At 31.0% G+C, this 18,024-nt stretch overlaps 2 protein-coding genes across 4 annotated transcripts; one reads left to right on the forward strand and one right to left on the reverse strand.

Moving 5' to 3' along the window:
• Window positions 1-5,228: 5,228 nt before the first annotated feature.
• Window positions 5,229-5,888, forward strand: LOC130803321 (transcription factor SRM1-like). The gene is made up of 2 exons (XM_057667522.1): window positions 5,229-5,261; window positions 5,382-5,888. Exons 1-2 carry the CDS (start codon window positions 5,229-5,231, stop codon window positions 5,886-5,888), a joined length of 540 nt encoding a protein of 179 aa, XP_057523505.1.
• Window positions 5,889-8,492: 2,604 nt separating this feature from the next.
• Window positions 8,493-15,512, reverse strand: LOC130802317 (uncharacterized). Of its 3 annotated transcripts, none has more exons than XR_009039767.1 (12): window positions 15,239-15,512; window positions 13,684-13,781; window positions 13,494-13,580; window positions 12,703-13,369; window positions 11,972-12,114; window positions 11,691-11,888; window positions 11,521-11,611; window positions 11,282-11,450; window positions 10,392-10,496; window positions 10,169-10,265; window positions 9,551-9,714; window positions 8,493-8,975 (listed from the first exon to the last, which is right to left on the reverse strand). XR_009039767.1 is itself a non-coding variant. In XM_057666276.1 (11 exons), the coding sequence occupies exons 1-11, from the start codon at window positions 15,350-15,352 to the stop codon at window positions 9,606-9,608; spliced, it is 1,878 nt and encodes a 625-aa protein (XP_057522259.1). In that variant the 5' UTR covers window positions 15,353-15,512; the 3' UTR covers window positions 8,493-9,605. The 3 variants fall into 3 exon arrangements, 1 of the variants encoding a protein (XP_057522259.1); XR_009039768.1 differs by having other exon boundaries at window positions 8,502-8,969; window positions 15,239-15,495; XM_057666276.1 differs by having other exon boundaries at window positions 8,493-9,714.
• Between the last annotated feature and the right edge of the window lie 2,512 nt (window positions 15,513-18,024).

Here is an 18,024-nt window from a genome sequence, read left to right on the forward strand (position 1 = left end):
AAAAAAAAAAAGTTAGGTGTCTTTTTAATGTGCATTGTTCCTTATTAAAAACTATGGTGAAATGGACAAGGTGATTAAAAATAAAATAAAATTTGTTATTTGCATTTTATTAGTGTATTACTTAAATGAATAAATGATACAAAGTTACAATTTTTTTTATTATAGTTTTCCTTTTTATTTCATTCTTTTTACTTTTAAGTTTTTCATTCTATTGTTTAAGTTATTTATTTCTCACAATAAAAATTTGGTTTTTTATTAATTACCAAATGATTTATCACATTGAAAACTCACAATAATTTTGTAATCATTTAAGTAATAGTATTTTCTTATTTTCAAAAAATTTTCAATGTTGTTGTAAAAATAATCGAATCTATTTATGCATTTAATTGTGACTCGAAGTATATCAGACTTAATTAATGAATTACATTTCATGCATTAGGATTTTAGGATTAAAAAAATAAATGGTTATTTATTAAAAATAATTAAACATTTTTGAGATACTCTTCTAGACAATGACTCTATTGTGGTATATGATAGTTTATAGCAGTATAAATTAAATTAAGAAATAAATATATTACATATACAAATTAGAGAAATTATATTTCCTTTTCCCTCATTATCCCATCTAATTCAAATTAAACAGAAATAAATATTTTCCTAAAATCTCTGCTGGCTCTTTTATTTATTTATTTATGTTTTTTATTGGATAATAATTAAAATAATATACTTTTCAGCTTTAATAAGGAAATTATCTGTATATAAAAAGTTATATCTCTGCTGGCTCTTTATTTTGTTGAATAATATATCTTTATTGGATAATATATATGGAATAGTATAATTTTCTTTAGTAATAGAAAGAAAATCTGTTTATAAAAGATATTTTACTCACTTTTTCAAAAAATCAAAATAATACAGAAAATTTTTGATTTTCTTTTATACTTTTAATTTAAGTCGATTTCATACCTTATTTGTAAGAGTAGGTCTTGTATGGACATAGATAGTGTGCGCTAAAATAATGCGTACCAACTTTAAACTTAAGGAGTGTGAGTTAGACAGTGTAATTAAGTGGAGTGAATAGTACGCATGTCAAACAGATCAAGTTCGGTTGGGTTCGGGTTCATGTTTGGGTCATTTATATATAAATAGGTCAAAAAAACCCTTGATTTGGGTCAAACATATCATGTTAACCTGCTTTCGACCCACTTGACCCATTTTAAAGTTTTTTGTTTACATTTCAAGGTCTTTAACATTAAATATATCTTATCCTTTAGGCGTAAATTTAAAATATTTCTAAGCAGTGGTAGATCCAAAATTTATATTAAGTGAGTTCAAAAAGTCATAGTCAAAGTCGATAATAAGTCAGTCAATCGAAAATTTTGTAATTACTCCATATTTACTCCATATAAATTATCAATTTATGTCATTGTCATAAACAAATAAGGTAAATATCTAAAGGTTCGAAATGTCAAGTGGTTATTGTTAACAAAAAAATTTAATTTGGGCTGAAAAATTATATTTTATTTAAAAAATAGTATTTTATAGCAGCCCATAGATCATACTCATAAGTATCCGACAAACTGATATAAAAAAGTTTATAGCCTATTATAAATTTAGTCATTCATATTCATTCAAATTTATTCATAAATGTCACTATAATAATATACTACTTTTAATTTTAATTACACTTTCTAGTTATCTAAATGTGTATACTACTTTTAATTTTAATTACACTTTCTAGTTATCTAAATGTGTATACTACTTTTAATTTTAATTACAATATCTAAATGTCAAGAAGGTTCAATTGAATAACCTTATTTTATTTTTCTATAATATACATATCAATACACCTTAATTTTCGAGAGTCGGAATAGTCCATTGGGGTCAAATGACCACATGGGCACATGTGTGCCTCCATCTTTATTTATGAGTTGTTTATATTGTAGTTACAATGAAAAATTTAATAAAATTAAATAAATTAAATTCAGGTTATATCATAGTTATCAGAATCTCGATGATAATATACGATTTCAAGATTCTAAAATAAGCGAGTTATCCAAATTTTAAGTATGTTCTTATTAATGGTAGGATTGCACGTCCCTACTAAGATCAAGAATTTGACGATGGAATCATAACACGATTTTACGATCCTAAAATCCAACAAATCAATATTCTAACTATTACTTACATATAAATATAGTTAAAAAAATATCGTTATTATAATTATGAAAATTCATGTACTACTTAATAATTTGAGCTTCATAAATGATTATTAAAAGTTTTCTTTTAATCAATTAAATAATAAAGTCAAATAAATCTTTATTTATGGCTCAAAACCTTAAAGATGAACTAAAATGAACAAATATGGCTGATAAACAATTATCATAAAGCACATCAAAATATATTTGTAAGATTTTACTATTCTACAGTCCGATTTTACTGAATTTGATCCTACCCCTTATTGAGCCTAAGTAGGCTTCCGATTCCAACAACCTTGGGTTATATTGGTTGATTTGACTCGAAAATAATAACTAAATGAGTTATACAAGTTTATTTTAGGTTTAAAATTTTAACTTTAACATAACCCATTAAATAAATAGATTAGGTTGGGTCGACCCATTTTATTAATTGAGTCAAAAATCTCAACATCGACTTATTTCGGGTTAGGTTTAAATTGAGTCAATTATAAGTTGGGTCAGTTTTTGTCGAACCTAGTGGGGAGTGAGTAATATAGACTTGTGAATAAAAGATTAAGAAAAGGTGCACACTAAAAATATTATAGACTAAATCGATTTTCGCTTGGATTGAGGGCAAATATTTAAGGGGTAAATAAAAATCAAACTGGGAAAACAAAGTTAGTTAGATAGATTTAAAGGAATTTGATTGTTAAAGAGATAAAAGAATTTGCTAGAAAATAATGAAAAATGGATAACATAGCAATATGTTCCCTTATTTTGGTGTATAAATTTACACTAAGGGAGAGTGAGAGAATTCTTTACCTCCAAATGAGGGAAATCAACCTCTTTTTTATTCATCTTTTTTAATTTACTCTCATTCTACCTATATCACAATTATTTTAATAACTTTATCTGCATCTCTTATTACCTTTGTTACATTAGTTAGATTTCTTTATCTCTTTAAATATTTACTCTCAATCAAGCTACCCTTTACTTACCCTATTTTTAATGCCTTACTTCTCCAATTTTCACTATAAAAATCCAAGCATTTTGTCTCATTATCACCAATGATCTCACGAAAAACATTTCACAAAATAACATTTTTCATCTCAAGTGTTTACTTATGTAAGCTTAGTTCTTATTGAACTTAAATTCCTATTGTTTTTACTTCAAAACATCTTACATAATTTTTTATAATTAAATTTCAAACACATTTTGAGTTACAAATAACTATACTCTTATAAGCATTAAATTTGTGTTTGTTTATATATTTTCTCCTATTTTGCATAATCATAACAATTTTCTTAAAAGACTTACACAAATCGATGATTTTATAGTTTTAAAGGTAATATAAATATATATATATATTTTTTTTGAGTGATGTTGACTTACAAAATTGTGCTAAGAACTATTTCTAAAAGTACTTAATTTTTGTATTTATCCCTACAAAAATTTATCCAAAGTTTTTTGACGTGATGGATAACTAAATTCATCCCTACATAAATTTATTCAAAGTTTTTTTGACATAAACAATTATCATGTAGCATCTCAATAATTTATGATATCAATTTTCAAAGAACATTCAAAGTTTCTAGCCAGTTCAAATCAACCGGTCCAAACCTCAACCAGATGTCCGGATGTAATAGGTCCGGTCTTCGATCCTCAAAATGTTAAAATTCGAACTTTCGGTCCAACCAGTTCCGGTCCGGTCCAATCTGGATTTGGACTCGTGCACACCACTATCCAAAACCGTTTCAACATGCATGAGACAAGCTTATATAATTAGCTAAAAATACTAATATACTCCTAAAATTACGTCTTACGGTTTTTACTACTTTAATGGTTTTTAAAATATATACACACACATGTATATATATATTTATATATGTAGCTATATATATATATATATATATATATATATATATATATATATATATATATATATATATATATATATATATATATAATGATATTATCGAGACCATATATAATCTATAAAGAAAATATCAAAAATTATATACTTACTATCTTATTAAAATTGCTTATTTTTAAATTGACCTAATTAGTGACAGGAGAATATATAAATTAAAGAGTGTTAATTTATTGATATTTTATTATAGGTGAAGCTATTAGTTATGTTTTGTTCATTGCTAGTGACCTCAGTTATATTTAAAACTTAATGTTGAAATTAAAATTTTTTCATAAACAACGTTAATTTTGGAAATCACACGCGTAAATAATATTTTTAGCGAATACCAATTAACTTTTCCTTTTATCGTACCCAAAGTGAATAAAAAAATACAAGACAAAAGTTACTTTTCTTTTTTCTATTTATTTATTTTTTAATTTTATTTCTAATAAATATAAAATTAAAAAAAAGCCGAATATCACAGCTTTTGCAGAAATAAACACCATAACTTTTTGTAGCAAAAAAATCAGATTTAGGAATTAGGTCATTGTTTTATCACCTATTATTGAAGATTTTTTGCAATACTTTTAAAGATTTTTTTTAATTTAATTTTATTTGCTTATATTACATTAATCTTAAAGTTCGCCTTAATTTTGACTTCCTTAATCAATTAGCAGTCCGTTTAATTGTTAATAATAATAAAAGGTGATAATAAATATGACTTACAGTTAATCTTCTATGACACTATGCAACCAAGCAAACAGATTATTTAAAATTAACAATTAACTCTAAAAAATTTTATACTTTAAAACAAAATTAAGTAAATACTTCCAGTAACCTTCAATAATCTCAAATTTAATATTATCGTATTTCATTTGGAATTATTTACTATTTATGAATCACTCTTAATTTATATTATATTCTTAATTTATAAGTTAAAACAAAGTCAAGTATAATCTTATTGGATTCATCTTAATATAAATTTTATATAGATTTTAATTATGCACAATTTAATTTATTTAGTATTAAATTAGTGCATTGACCAAGCAAATAATATACTTGAACTAGATTAGAGCAAGTTTTATAAATTAGTATTTCATTAAGTTTATTTTAAGCTAACTTACCGTATTTTAATACTTTTCGAAATGAACAGAGAATATAAATTCATGCAAACATTTGTTTATTTATGTAGTTAATTCAAATATTTTGATATATTAAGGCTTTGGCATTATTGTTGTTGTATACTTACTTATCTAATCATTATTGATATTAATTAATTATTTTTAATTAATTACCAGAGTTTAAGTTCTGAATGGACAAAGGAAGAAAATGAGGCATATGAGAAGGCTTTAGCATCACTTGAATCAGAGCTACATTTAACCAATGATGAAGATTTGGAGAAAATATTAAGGCAAATCCCAGGCAAAAAAACATTAGCAGAGTTAAAAGAACATCGCCAAAAATTAGTTGATGATATTGCAAATATCGTATCGGGAAAAGTTCCTTTACCATCCTATATGGATGATAAAAAGATGAAGATGAAGATGAAGATGAAGAAGAAAAAACCGAAGCCAAAAATGGATTCGGAGTGGCATTGCAGTAAAGGGGAGCCTTGGACCGTGCTAGAACACAAACTATTCCTTGCAGGACTAGAAAAGTTCGGAAAAGGTTCATGGAAAAGCATTTCGAGGCTTCTTAAAACAAGGTCGTCGAGTCAGGTTGCTAGTCATGCTCAGAAGTACTTTGCGAGGTTAAAGAGAGAGGAAGAGAAGAAAAAGATCTTGGTATTGGTGATAAAGATGTGAAAGGCGACAAAGGTGGGGGTAGTAATGGAGATGTTGCGCGAACTCAGATGGGAAAGGGGACGGAAACAGGACAGTGTGCACTGCGTGAGCCAGTTATCAATATGGGTAATAAGGAGGGATCGCGGTATTATCATCCAGTGCTTGGTGATTTCTGACCTTTCTATCCTAGGTGGAGCAACAATGAAGTTACGAGGATCATGGATGATTATGCTCGAAGACAAATGGGAATGAGAACGGAAATGAGGAAAGAACAGAAGACGATTGCGGATACAGGAGTAGGCAATAGTATGGGGAACAATGAGGGATCGCGGCATTATCGTTCAGTCCTTGGTGATTATCGACCTTTCTATCCTAGATGGTGGAGCAACACTGACAATATGATGATCATGAGTGATAATGGTCGAGCCCAAATGGGAATGGGAACGGAAATGAGGAAGGAACAGAAGTCAATTACAGACACAGGAGTAGGCAGTAATGTGGCAAACAATGAGGCATCGCGTTATTATCGTCCAGTCCTTCGTGATTACCGACCTTTCTATCCTAGATGGTGGAACAACAATGACAATATGAGAATCATAGGTGATTATGCTCGAACCCAAATGGGAATGGGAATGGATAAGGAAATGAGGAAGGAACAGAAGACGATTGAAGCCACAGGAGAAAGTAGTAATGCGGTGAACAATGGGAGATCGCGGTATTGTCATCCAGCCCTTGCTAACCTCCCACCTTTCTATCCTGGTTTGTGGATAAACAATGAAAATATGAGGATCATGAGTGATACTGCTCGAACACAAATGGGAACGGGAATGGGAACAGAAACTAGAAAGGAACAGAAGATTAATGTAGACACAGGAGAAAGTGGTGATGTGGCAAACAATCAGGGATCGCAGTATCGTCATTCATTCCTTACTAATTTCCCACCTAACTATCCTGGTTGGCGAATCAACAATGAAAATATGAGGACCGTGGTTGATACTGCTGGAACACAAATGGGAATGGAAACAGAGACAAGAAAGGAACATAAGATGATTGCGGACAGAGGAACAGGCAGTAATGTGGCCAACAATTAGGGATCAAAGTATCAATTGCAAATTGTTGATCAACTCCCACCTTTGCCTTCTACAATTAATTGGTGGATCAACAGTGAAGATATGAGTGTTCTGAATCAGAATGTTCGAACCCAAATGGAAATGGGAGCAAAATTTGAAAAGGAAAGGATGAAGCAAGCAGGAATGGATGCAAACATAGAACCTGTCATCAATGTGGCAAACAATGAGGGATCACAGTATTATTGTCCAACCCTTGATGATCTCCCACCTTTGCCTTCTACTATTAGTTGGCGTATCAATAATGAAGATATGAGGACCATGGATGATAATGCTCGAACCCACGTAGGAATGGAAGAGGGAAAAGGAAAAGAACACCAAAATCATCTAGGAAAGGATGCAGATATGGCTTCAATGATCAATGTGACCAACAATGAGGGGCCTCCATATTGTATTCTATACATTGATGACCTCCCACCATTGCCTCCGGCTACATTGTCTATCAACAATTAAGATATGGGACTCCTTGATAATAATGCTCGAACTCAAATGGGAGTAGAAACGGAAACAGAAAAAGAACCTCAGAACCAAATAGAAATTGGCGCAGGCGCAGAACCAGTCATCAATGTGGCTAACAATGAGGGATCACAGTACCATTGTCTAATCCTTGATGGCTCCCAAGCGGTCTCTCCTACGAAAAATTGGTGGATCAGCGACGAAGATATGAAGATCATGGATGAGTTATTGTCTGAATTCCTACCCCAGTAACTTATCAACTAGCGAAAGCTCCGAGTATCCGTATTCTTAACTATCCGAGAAAACAAGTGTATGGTTATGAACCCCTCTATCAGTAAGTTTTATTTTTAGTTTACATTATTAATAAGGGAAAATTGTTTTTTATGTTTAGCAAGCAACATTATACGCAACATTTGTTTTATGTTGCTTAATCTCTAGTTTTATTTATTTTAGAATGTTGTTGTATTGCATGAGTACTATGTATGATTTGTATGGTTCAGGGGGATTTAATGAATTTATCTTGCTTTCCTACATGGTTTGGTTGTTCTTTCTTTTCACTTAATAAACTCCATAAATCAACAAAAAAAATATTAATATCCTCCATGAACTTCTTAAAAAAACAATTCAACGAGACTGAGTCTCATCTCAATTGGGGTAAGTATCAATTTTCCTAATCAAAGTCCTAAATTCAATTCTCACCTAGCCCCCCTTCCCTCAACCAACCCTTGTAACAAAAAAAAAAAAAAAGTCATTTCAATCTTTCATCATATTTCATATATCATCTATACGGAGGAATAACAAAGTGAGATTATAAATTTTAACTCAAACAAATTAGTAGCTACTTTGGTAATAAAGGAAATAATCACATGAATCTAAATTGACAAACATAAATATTTTTCCTTTTTAAAAGTGCATGCAAAATCAAACACATCTATTAATAATATTAAGTAACTCCCACCTGAACAGAATTTACGAAGGTCAGATAAATATAATCTTACCATTATAGTAATAAAGATTGTTTCAAAACGACTATTGATAGCAAATATTAACCATAACTTCATATAAATAAAAAATACATATGATTTAATAAGTAAATGTTACTATAGTCTACAATAACATTTTGTTTCCCCAATGTCATAAAATGGCTCCCACATATGTGAAGTTTGAGGGTTGAATTTACACAGCTTTACCCTAGTTAGTATCTGATAACAAAAAGGTCTTTTCGATCGACCTTTGGTAGCAAGAGCTACAAATTTTTTTCATAAAAAAATAAAGCTCCAAGAGCTTGAAATTGACTCATATTGCAAGCTTTAAAAGCAAGATACATACAAAATTAGCTTGAAAGCCTTCTTTCAACTCAATTCTTAACCTACACAAAAGCTGATGTACTGCATACAGAATTCATATCTAACAACTGCTTTATCTTCCGAAAGTCGGTGCCACAACAATGTCAAAGCCTTAATCCCAAAGATTGAAACAAATAGATCAGTTCCAATAGTCGTCCACATGAACCAAGTCACTGCAACTGAGCATTAAAGGTTTGAAGGTCAAAACTGAATAATAAGAGGATCCATTACAGTTACCGGATTGTCGAATTATTGAACGATGCTAAAAGATTCAGCAATATAACATTCCTTCTTAATTCAACCATCGTTCATCACTAGTACAAGTAACAAGATCGTGCAATAACTAAAGAGGATCCTTGCATATCTGGCATAATATCGGGTTATGCACTTCGACTTTCGATGTTCGAGTTCAGATGTTTACCAATATTGTCATACTTAGGTTTGAGCTATTCAAACAATACTATAACAGCAACAATGTCATAGTCATAGTCAGTAACCCAGTATCCCGCACAAGTTAGGGGGGAGAAGGGTAGCGGGAAAATCATACCCGTGCCCCCTCCAAGTGGGCAAGGAGAAATGCACGCATTATGATTGGGGTCGGCTAGAGCCTAAATCTCAAAAGATTGGGGTCAGCTAGATGAACAAATATATTAGTAGTCCATATTGATTCTTCTCTATTCAATTCGAACAATATTGAAGACGTTTTTAAATTTTCTAAAACAAGGGTTAATAGAAGGAAAATGGGTTTACTTACAGAGAATAAATAGATTAACACTTGATAAATGCACTAAAGAATCCAAGCTAGGAATTTATGTTGCAGATGTTGAATCATCATTAGAGCTCGAGTCGATGTCAGAATCTGAAGAGCAATTCATCTTTGTTTTACCTTCATTCTTAATTTTCTTGTTTAGATTAAGCCTGCAAGTCAATTGGGAAAATAACACAACGAGATGAAGAATTCGACAAAACGATAGCATTTATCTATTATAGGAAAACTGTCATTTCCATATCCATAAGCTATGTTACTCAAACTCTTCATTTTATTCACGTACCCGTGTCCGATCCTTGATGTTTGGACATTGTTATGATACTTAGACACTTCATTTTAGGCGTAAAATTGTATATTTAGACGTATCGGACACTTGGACACGTACCAGTATCCGACATCAGTACTCGAGTCCAAGAAACATCGTCCATAAGCAGAAAAAATGATAAGCAATCAACAATCAGAATAGACATTTTGAACAAGAACTATTATTCTTTGCTTCTTTTTTATCATTAACACAAAAACCTAACAATATCCGACCAGTCGGTGAAACCGTTCATTTTGGTGGACAGCCCTTGATGTTTTTAGCAAGAAAGCATATTTTACCTTACAGTAGACATATACGTTTCAACCACTTCGGTATCTTCATTGTTAAAACTAAACCATTTATCCTTATAGTCAATTTGATCTAGCATTCCCAAATCTGCAAAGCAAGCGGAGTTCAGCAGTCAGCCTATATTTAAATTACACATTCATGACGATGTATGTGTACTTTATGCAAAACGGAAATTCACTCGAACGAACACAGCATTGCTGTAGTATAACTGACCTTGTAGTATGTTTGCGTCACCAAAGCCTTTCAGTCTCCAAAAAGCATGACCATTGCCATCTAAAAACACAGGTTCTGTCCTCACAGCATCTGATCTTTGTCGTTCTATGTACAACATTGTCCGTAGAGAATACATTATCACATATCCGAAAATTTAATGCAATACACCAATAGCAATGCAAGCATCGATATTGATGGTCAAGTGATGCAGAGTTAACAAAACGATTCTTATCACCACGTTTTATAAAATCTCCTAGACTTCTGAATGAAAGCTTGCAAGAATGTTAGATTTGATGGAGACACCGACCATGCAAATCAGTTCCTTATGTCAAAGTGAGCTACAACACGTGAAAATAGGATACGTTATGTAATCTGTCATAAGTTTTATTTTAGTTTTAGATTCTGTCAAAAATTGCCATGTCGTTTGAACACAAATAACTTCTAAATGAAGCACTTGGTAAAACCCGAAAAGGTAAAACTCAGTTATGTTACTCAGATTCTTCATTTTGCTTCACGTACCCGTGTCCGATCATGATCCTCGGACATTGGTATGGCACACTTTATTTTAGTCGTAGAATTGAATATTTAGACGTATCCGACACTTGAACACGTACTAGTATCCAACATCAGTACCCAAGTCCAAGTAACATTAAAAGTAGAGAGCACACACTAAAATTCTAATCATTGATTGTTTTGGAACAAAATAATCATCTAAATTACCATAATTGTTCAGCAACCAGTCCCTTGATGTCTATTAGAGTTACCGTCTATTAGAAAGCTAACGGACAACATACTTTTAAGGAAATATTACACAACCATAAAACAATGGGGCAGAAATTTAAACAAATAGAAAAGTAAATGTAAAAGAGAAGGTAAAGGCCAAGACATACTTTTAGGCATCAATCCCATAGCCTCCGAAATCTCTTTTCGTGCACGCTCTGTTTCGGATTTTAGTTGTGAAATGATAGAATTATGCTCAGCGATAGTCAGAGGCACACCATTTTTGGCATAAAGAGATTTAACAAATTCCTCCTGCATCTTTCGTTTCACCTGTTTTTCCTGCATAAGTTACAAAACTTAGTACACAACAAGCTCGGAAGCTATTATCACAAGGTTGCGGAATATAAACCTTCTCTCTGGCCGCATTTATATGATCCTTTGCTTCCTTCTTTTTTTCAACGAGCTTCGTATTTTGTTCTTCTATCCAAGTTCTCAATTCTCTAGACAAGTAAATAATACACGGGAATTAGCATTTTTCTCTTTCGGGGTGCTAAAGTATAAATCATACACCTTACTTACTTGGTAGAAAGCGATTCATCACAAAGAAAAGTCAGAAGTCTTAGTTTTTGTGAGGGTTCCAACATCTCATACCCATCGGATCCTTTGTCCAGGATATGATCAGGGAAATCCTCCAATTCAAGCTCGGATTCATCAAGGCATCTTTTGAGGGAAAGTATCCAAGAATCTTTATTATTAGACGGGCTTAAGGTAACAGATCTGCAGAAAAGATAAGGACAATTTAATGCTCTTGTAATAGTCTTGATTGCACATTTATCAATTTGGGAAGGAAAAATCCATACTCCTCTTCATCCTCGTCCTTCAAGATTAAAGCCAATAGCAGGGTAAGAAACTGGACCGCAGGCGAACAATTTCCCCTGTGTTCCCGTCCACACACTATGTCTCTCAGTACTGACTCAGGTTCTCCTTTCCCGATGGCCAAAACCTAGACAATAAGATGAATAAGATTGTGTATGGAAAATAATTATTGTTTCATGTCTACCCCGAACTTTCAATATGCATGTAAAAGTTATAAATCGATAAATTTTCGAGCCAAGCCTTTGGCATAAAAAGAAACAGAGAGAAGGTACCATAATAGAACAAGTACGATGAAAAGGATACAGTTGGCGAATCATGGTGGTAAACTATAAAAGAAAAAGAAAAAAAGCTTCAAAGACCGAAGATCAACAAATACAATTATACTTCCGGGAAATCCTTAAAGTATGTGCCCAAACTCCAAAATCTATTAAATATAATCATGAGTACTGATGTGAGATACTGGTGCGTGTCCAAGTGTCAGATACGTCTAAATATTAAATTTTACGCCTAAAATGAAGTGTCTAAGTGTCCAAGCATCAAGGATCAAACACAGGTTCGTGAAGCATGAAGAATTCGAGCAACATGGCATGAGACTAAGATAACCTAAATACAAATGTGTCAATTAAAGGGTAAGAACATTTTACAATACCTCTACATAGCATAAAACAGAAAATAACTGTACTGGAGATAAGAAAGACCTTTCCCGAAAAACTACCTCCTCAAAAGCAGAGCAGAATTCCAGGAATTGCAAAGCATATCCAGCATCCTCAGGAAGGAAGTCAGTCCCGGCCACACTGGTCAGCATATTTCCAGGGGGTAAGACAACATCCACGACGATATCATCAATAATTGGTTCTTTCTTAAGTTTACGAGGCTTCACTTTTCGTTCTGCTTGGACTTCAGTTGATTTCTCCTCCTTAGTTTCTTCTGCGCTAGTCATATCACTCATTTTTTCGTCAGTTTTACTCACTTCCTGGGAAACATCAAATTTCCTAGAACTTTTTCTCGCAACATCCACATCTTTTTCAGTGCAGCCCTGCAGGATATTGAATTTTCTCGGACTTCTTCCCAGGGCAATCTCCTCCGTATTTTTTTCGGGGAGACATAAACCATTACCATTTTCAACTTCAACCTTTACCTTGAGCTCTTCCGTCACCTCTTTCTTGACATTTTTTGCATTGTCTTGATTAGGACTTGACGGTGGAGAATTGGAGTCTAAGTTCTCCTTCCCTCTTTTCTTTGGAGAACCCGTCTTGCTTTTGACGATCAGCTCCTGACATACATCAGGACCCGTAACGTGCAGCAATTCTGAAACAGAAGAAAATCCCGTTGCCTTTGCGGTGTGAACAAGTTTACCAGTAGGCTTGTGACCCTTTTTCTTCCTGTCGTGTATATTGCAAAACAGTTCACACAAAAGATCCGTAATCTCGGGAGCCACTTTGGAAAGGTATTGAAGCAAATTAAATGTAAAAAGCCCCCGAGAATAAAATAACAATATACATTTACCTGCAAAAACTACAGTTACATATGTCTCTACACTTGGGACAGTTCCAATTACCAAGAGCTTCCATCTCTTCCGCGTTCTCTCCATATCTAAATTTAGACAACACAAAAAAACAAAGTAAACATAGAAATCGACATGAATACACTAGTATTTCTTGTTTTGATTTAAAATCCCTCCAAATCTAAAGCATACCTATTAAGGAGGCACTTGTGGCAGAAATTCATAGTGCATTGCTTATCCCCCTTCATGTTAGTGCATCCCGCAGTGAAATCCATGGTTTTTTGACGGCACTTAAAAAACATTTACAGGCATTTATTAAAACGCAATCACAAGTTCTTAACAAAGAAAGCCATTAATGCAAAATCTCCGATATACAAAGATTAGAGTATCAAACTATCACTTGAAGTTCCAAAAAAACCACTTGTATCTCTCCATCACGTTGTACACGTTGATTTACACATCAAGATCAACAGTTAATAATCAACCAAAAACAATTTAATACTCCGAATCAGTGTAACATAATTCGCTGGCTTATTCGCCTTTTGAATTTGTGATTCACTCAAATTTGCCCAAGAATAGCCCAAAAAGACTATAATTCGCTTTTTTCGATTCGTGATTCATGAGTAGATTAGCGAATCATGTGAAACAGCTCCGAATGCTACAAGAAACATGAGCTTCTCTTGCAGCTTCAAAACTTCACTTTTATAAGTTACATTTAATAACATGGATTCTCTTAAATTTCTCAAAAATGCACATTTCTATTTCATATTTAAAAATACTCCATAAGACAATAACCATTACATTATTGATCAACCTCAATTACTTGATCAACTCAAGAAAAACAATCAACAAGCAAATCATTACTTAATAACTAATTACTTTTTTAGAAGGCTAGCTTACACGGACCCAATTGTTTTACACTTCTATATAACCAAATGTACCTCAAAAAATGTTTATCCCAAGAATCTAGTGTCCCCTCATCAATAAAAGAACTTTTCTTTCAACAACGATGCCAAAACCTTGATCCCATGATCCCAAAAAGTTAGAGTCGGCTACATTAACTAATAAATTGATTTCATTGGTCATACTCATCCACATGAATTCTAGTTATCCACTCAATTTTTCTACCACCTCAACATGTAATCTATATCCTTCGCATCCTTTTCCACTCATGCCCCAAGCCACATAATAGAAATGAACAAAGAGCTCATTACACAAGAATTAGAGCCAACTAACCAAAACTAAAGAGTTCATTTTAATATCACCAAAATTACAAAATGTAGACATTTTAACAAGATCAACATAAAAATCATAACTATAAATTTAACAAATCAAAATACTTCTTTTCTCCAAACCCTAGAAACAATTAATAACACATTGCCCCAGTATCACAACATAAGTATCAGTTTTTGGCTCCATTAAAAATAGACATAAACCCTAAAAAAAAGTATTTTTCTTTTATAAGAACAATTAAGATCAAATGTCTAGGGTTTTCTTTTCTATCAATTTCTTCAAAAACTTCAAATTCAATAAAAACCCATTACACAAATGTTGATTAAACCTCATGCATCAACACAAAAAAAAAAAAAAAAAATCATTACCAAATGTCTAGGGTTTTCTTTCCTAGAAATTTCTTCAATAACCTAAAATTCAATTTAAAAAACCCATAAACACAAATGTGATTAAAATTCATGCATCAACCCCAAAAAAAAAAAAAAAAAAAAAAAAACAAAGATTAGATTTTTACTTGATGACATGTTTTGCCATTTTGGGAATCATAAATCCTTCCATGAAGAACCCTAACTCCAGGATCTTTACTCCTCTTCATCTTCTTCTGAACTTCCTCTATTTGTGGCTCCATTTCCTTCTTTTCTTCAGCATCAGCAACTGGATTATTGTGTTGTTTGAGGAGATTTAGAGGTGAGTATATGGCGCCAAATTGAATTTTGGATTGTGTTTATTTATTATTGGGCAATGGTAATGGTAACAAATGTGGTCTAATTGGATTTTGTTAATATTACTTTAATACTCTTTCAATTGTATTTATTCTTTATATTGTATTTAATTTGTACTCTATCCGTTCTTTTTTGTTTGTCTATCTATTTTTTTTATTTGTCTATTTTATTTTTTACATGCTTTTTAAAACAAAATTTGAGTCTTAATATTTTTAAGTACTCATTATAAAAAATTGTAAAAATTGTACATTAAAAAACTTTACATTAAGATGAATCTAGCATGATCTCACATAAATATATTTTATCTTCAATATATACTTCAAAAATAAAATTTAAATTTCTCTCTCCTAAATTGGAAAAACTTAAAGTGGACAAACAAAAAGTAACGAAGGGAGTATTATTTTATAAATGAATGTGTAATTAATTTGTATACTTAGTAAATAAGACAAATAATAAATAGGTAAACAATAAGTGTTGAATGACATTAAAAGGAAAATGAATTTGTGATCTATAGTAGTAAATGAGATTAGAAAAAAATTGTAGGAACTATATCAAAAGAAAATCATATTAACACTAGTAGTTGAACGTTTTTCCTCCTTTAAAGAAAAATTTTTAATTCTCATCATCTAAAAAAAATTGATACCCGAATCCGCTCCTCTTATTGCTAGAGTCTTCTAGCGTACCAATGAATCAAAAAGAAAAGGAAGAATTACAGAGTAAAGTGAGACAAATACAAATTAAATGAGACACTTGAAGTATGCATTTTATTATTACTCCATATATTTATTAAAAAAAATATTTCGCAAAAAACATAAAAAGTATTCATTAAATTTTTATACATTAAGATGAATCTATTAAAATTTCACTCAATACATCATAAAAAATCATATTTAAATTTCTTTCTTATTTTACATATTTCAAATGAAATAAACAAAATAAAACAAATAAAATACTATAAACTCAAATACTCCTATGAAATATTTTAGATATACTAATTGAATTTGGAGGGGCAGAGTTGTTTATATAAATGTTAATTGATGAATAAGATCATACTCCTATAAAAGATTGGTGAATGGGAGGTATATTAATGAGATGAAGGAAAGAATTAAGTTGTAGATGAGATTTATTATATTAAATTAACTAAATAATACTTGTGCGTATAAACTAAAAAATTAAAATTTTAAGAAATAAATTTTACATTATAGTTATATTTCATTTCATTTTGAACATTTGTTTATATTTTGTATTGTGCGCGCAAGTGATTGAGAAAATTTAGTTTGTAACAAATAAATTATAATAAAAGATAAAAAGTATATTATGCTTTAACCATCTCAAAATATCTAATACATCAAATCAATTAATCAATAAAATTGAAAGATTTTATAAATAATTGAAAAAAATAAAATAAAATATATAATTCTCTAAAACATTAAATGATGTGACCTAAAATTTAAAAAATAATGATTAGATTGTAGTAAGTTAAAGATATGAAAATAATTTATGGGAGTAATAACGATGACATCATCATCCAATTTTAGAGGGAAAACTTTTATTGAGAAAATGACAATTAAACAATTTCTTAAGTGATAACATGAGCAGTATTTTGTTTTAATATTAGATAATTAATAGATTGATTAATAGATGACAGTAATAAATATGTTAAATTTAATTAGAGGGAGAGAATAATAAGTGGAGAGTATTTATTTATTTTTTATCTCCATGACTTGATATTTAGAACTCAAGCCTCTGGGGTAGTGGGATTGACCATTGCCACTAGGATCAATGCTTTAGTTGTGATGGTTGCGAGTGGGGGCAAAGTGTGAGTTTTGTGTGTGTTATATATTACTATAGAGTTAATATAATTTTTGTTTTCTAATATTTTACTTTTTCTTTTTTAAGTTTGCTATTAAAAATTAACAAACTCAAGAGAAGAGATAGAGTATTTCTCAATAGTACATAAAGAGTTTGTAATATATATCCAAAAAGTTCTTATACGAGAAAAGTATTAGACCTAACAATGACATAATTAAATAAAGCAAGCAAAATCACAAGTGTTAATCTTAAATACCTTTCCCTCAAAAATAGGAAAAAGGTTATTATGCTATGTTTGGAAACATTAATTTCATTTGAAAATTTAGAGTTGGCTCAAATTTTTTGTTTAGCTAATAAAAAATTTTCAATATTGAATTTGAATCAAATTCCACCATTGTTTTCAAAGTAGTTAAAGTTGAGAATTTGAGAATAACTACCCAAACCTTGTCATTCTCAAATTCTTCATTTATGATTTCATAATTGAAATTCATAATATTTAAAATGAAATAGTTCTTCCCAAACTCTACATTAATGTATTCACATATACAATAATAAAATCACTTATTCAAGGTCTCAAAATCTCCATAAATAGAGTTTTCACTCTAAAAGTTCGCTTTAATACTAAGGAAAAACACCTGAGAATTTCCCTAAACCTTTTTCTTAACCTAATATTAGAACACTATATTTTTTCACTCACTCCCATGCCCCTTTTATAAGCCGAGAATATAAATATACATAAATAATTTCAAGGACATTACATATCCCA

Source organism: Amaranthus tricolor, chromosome 16, assembly GCF_026212465.1.
Source record: "Amaranthus tricolor cultivar Red isolate AtriRed21 chromosome 16, ASM2621246v1, whole genome shotgun sequence".
Lineage (NCBI taxonomy): Eukaryota > Viridiplantae > Streptophyta > Magnoliopsida > Caryophyllales > Amaranthaceae > Amaranthus > Amaranthus tricolor.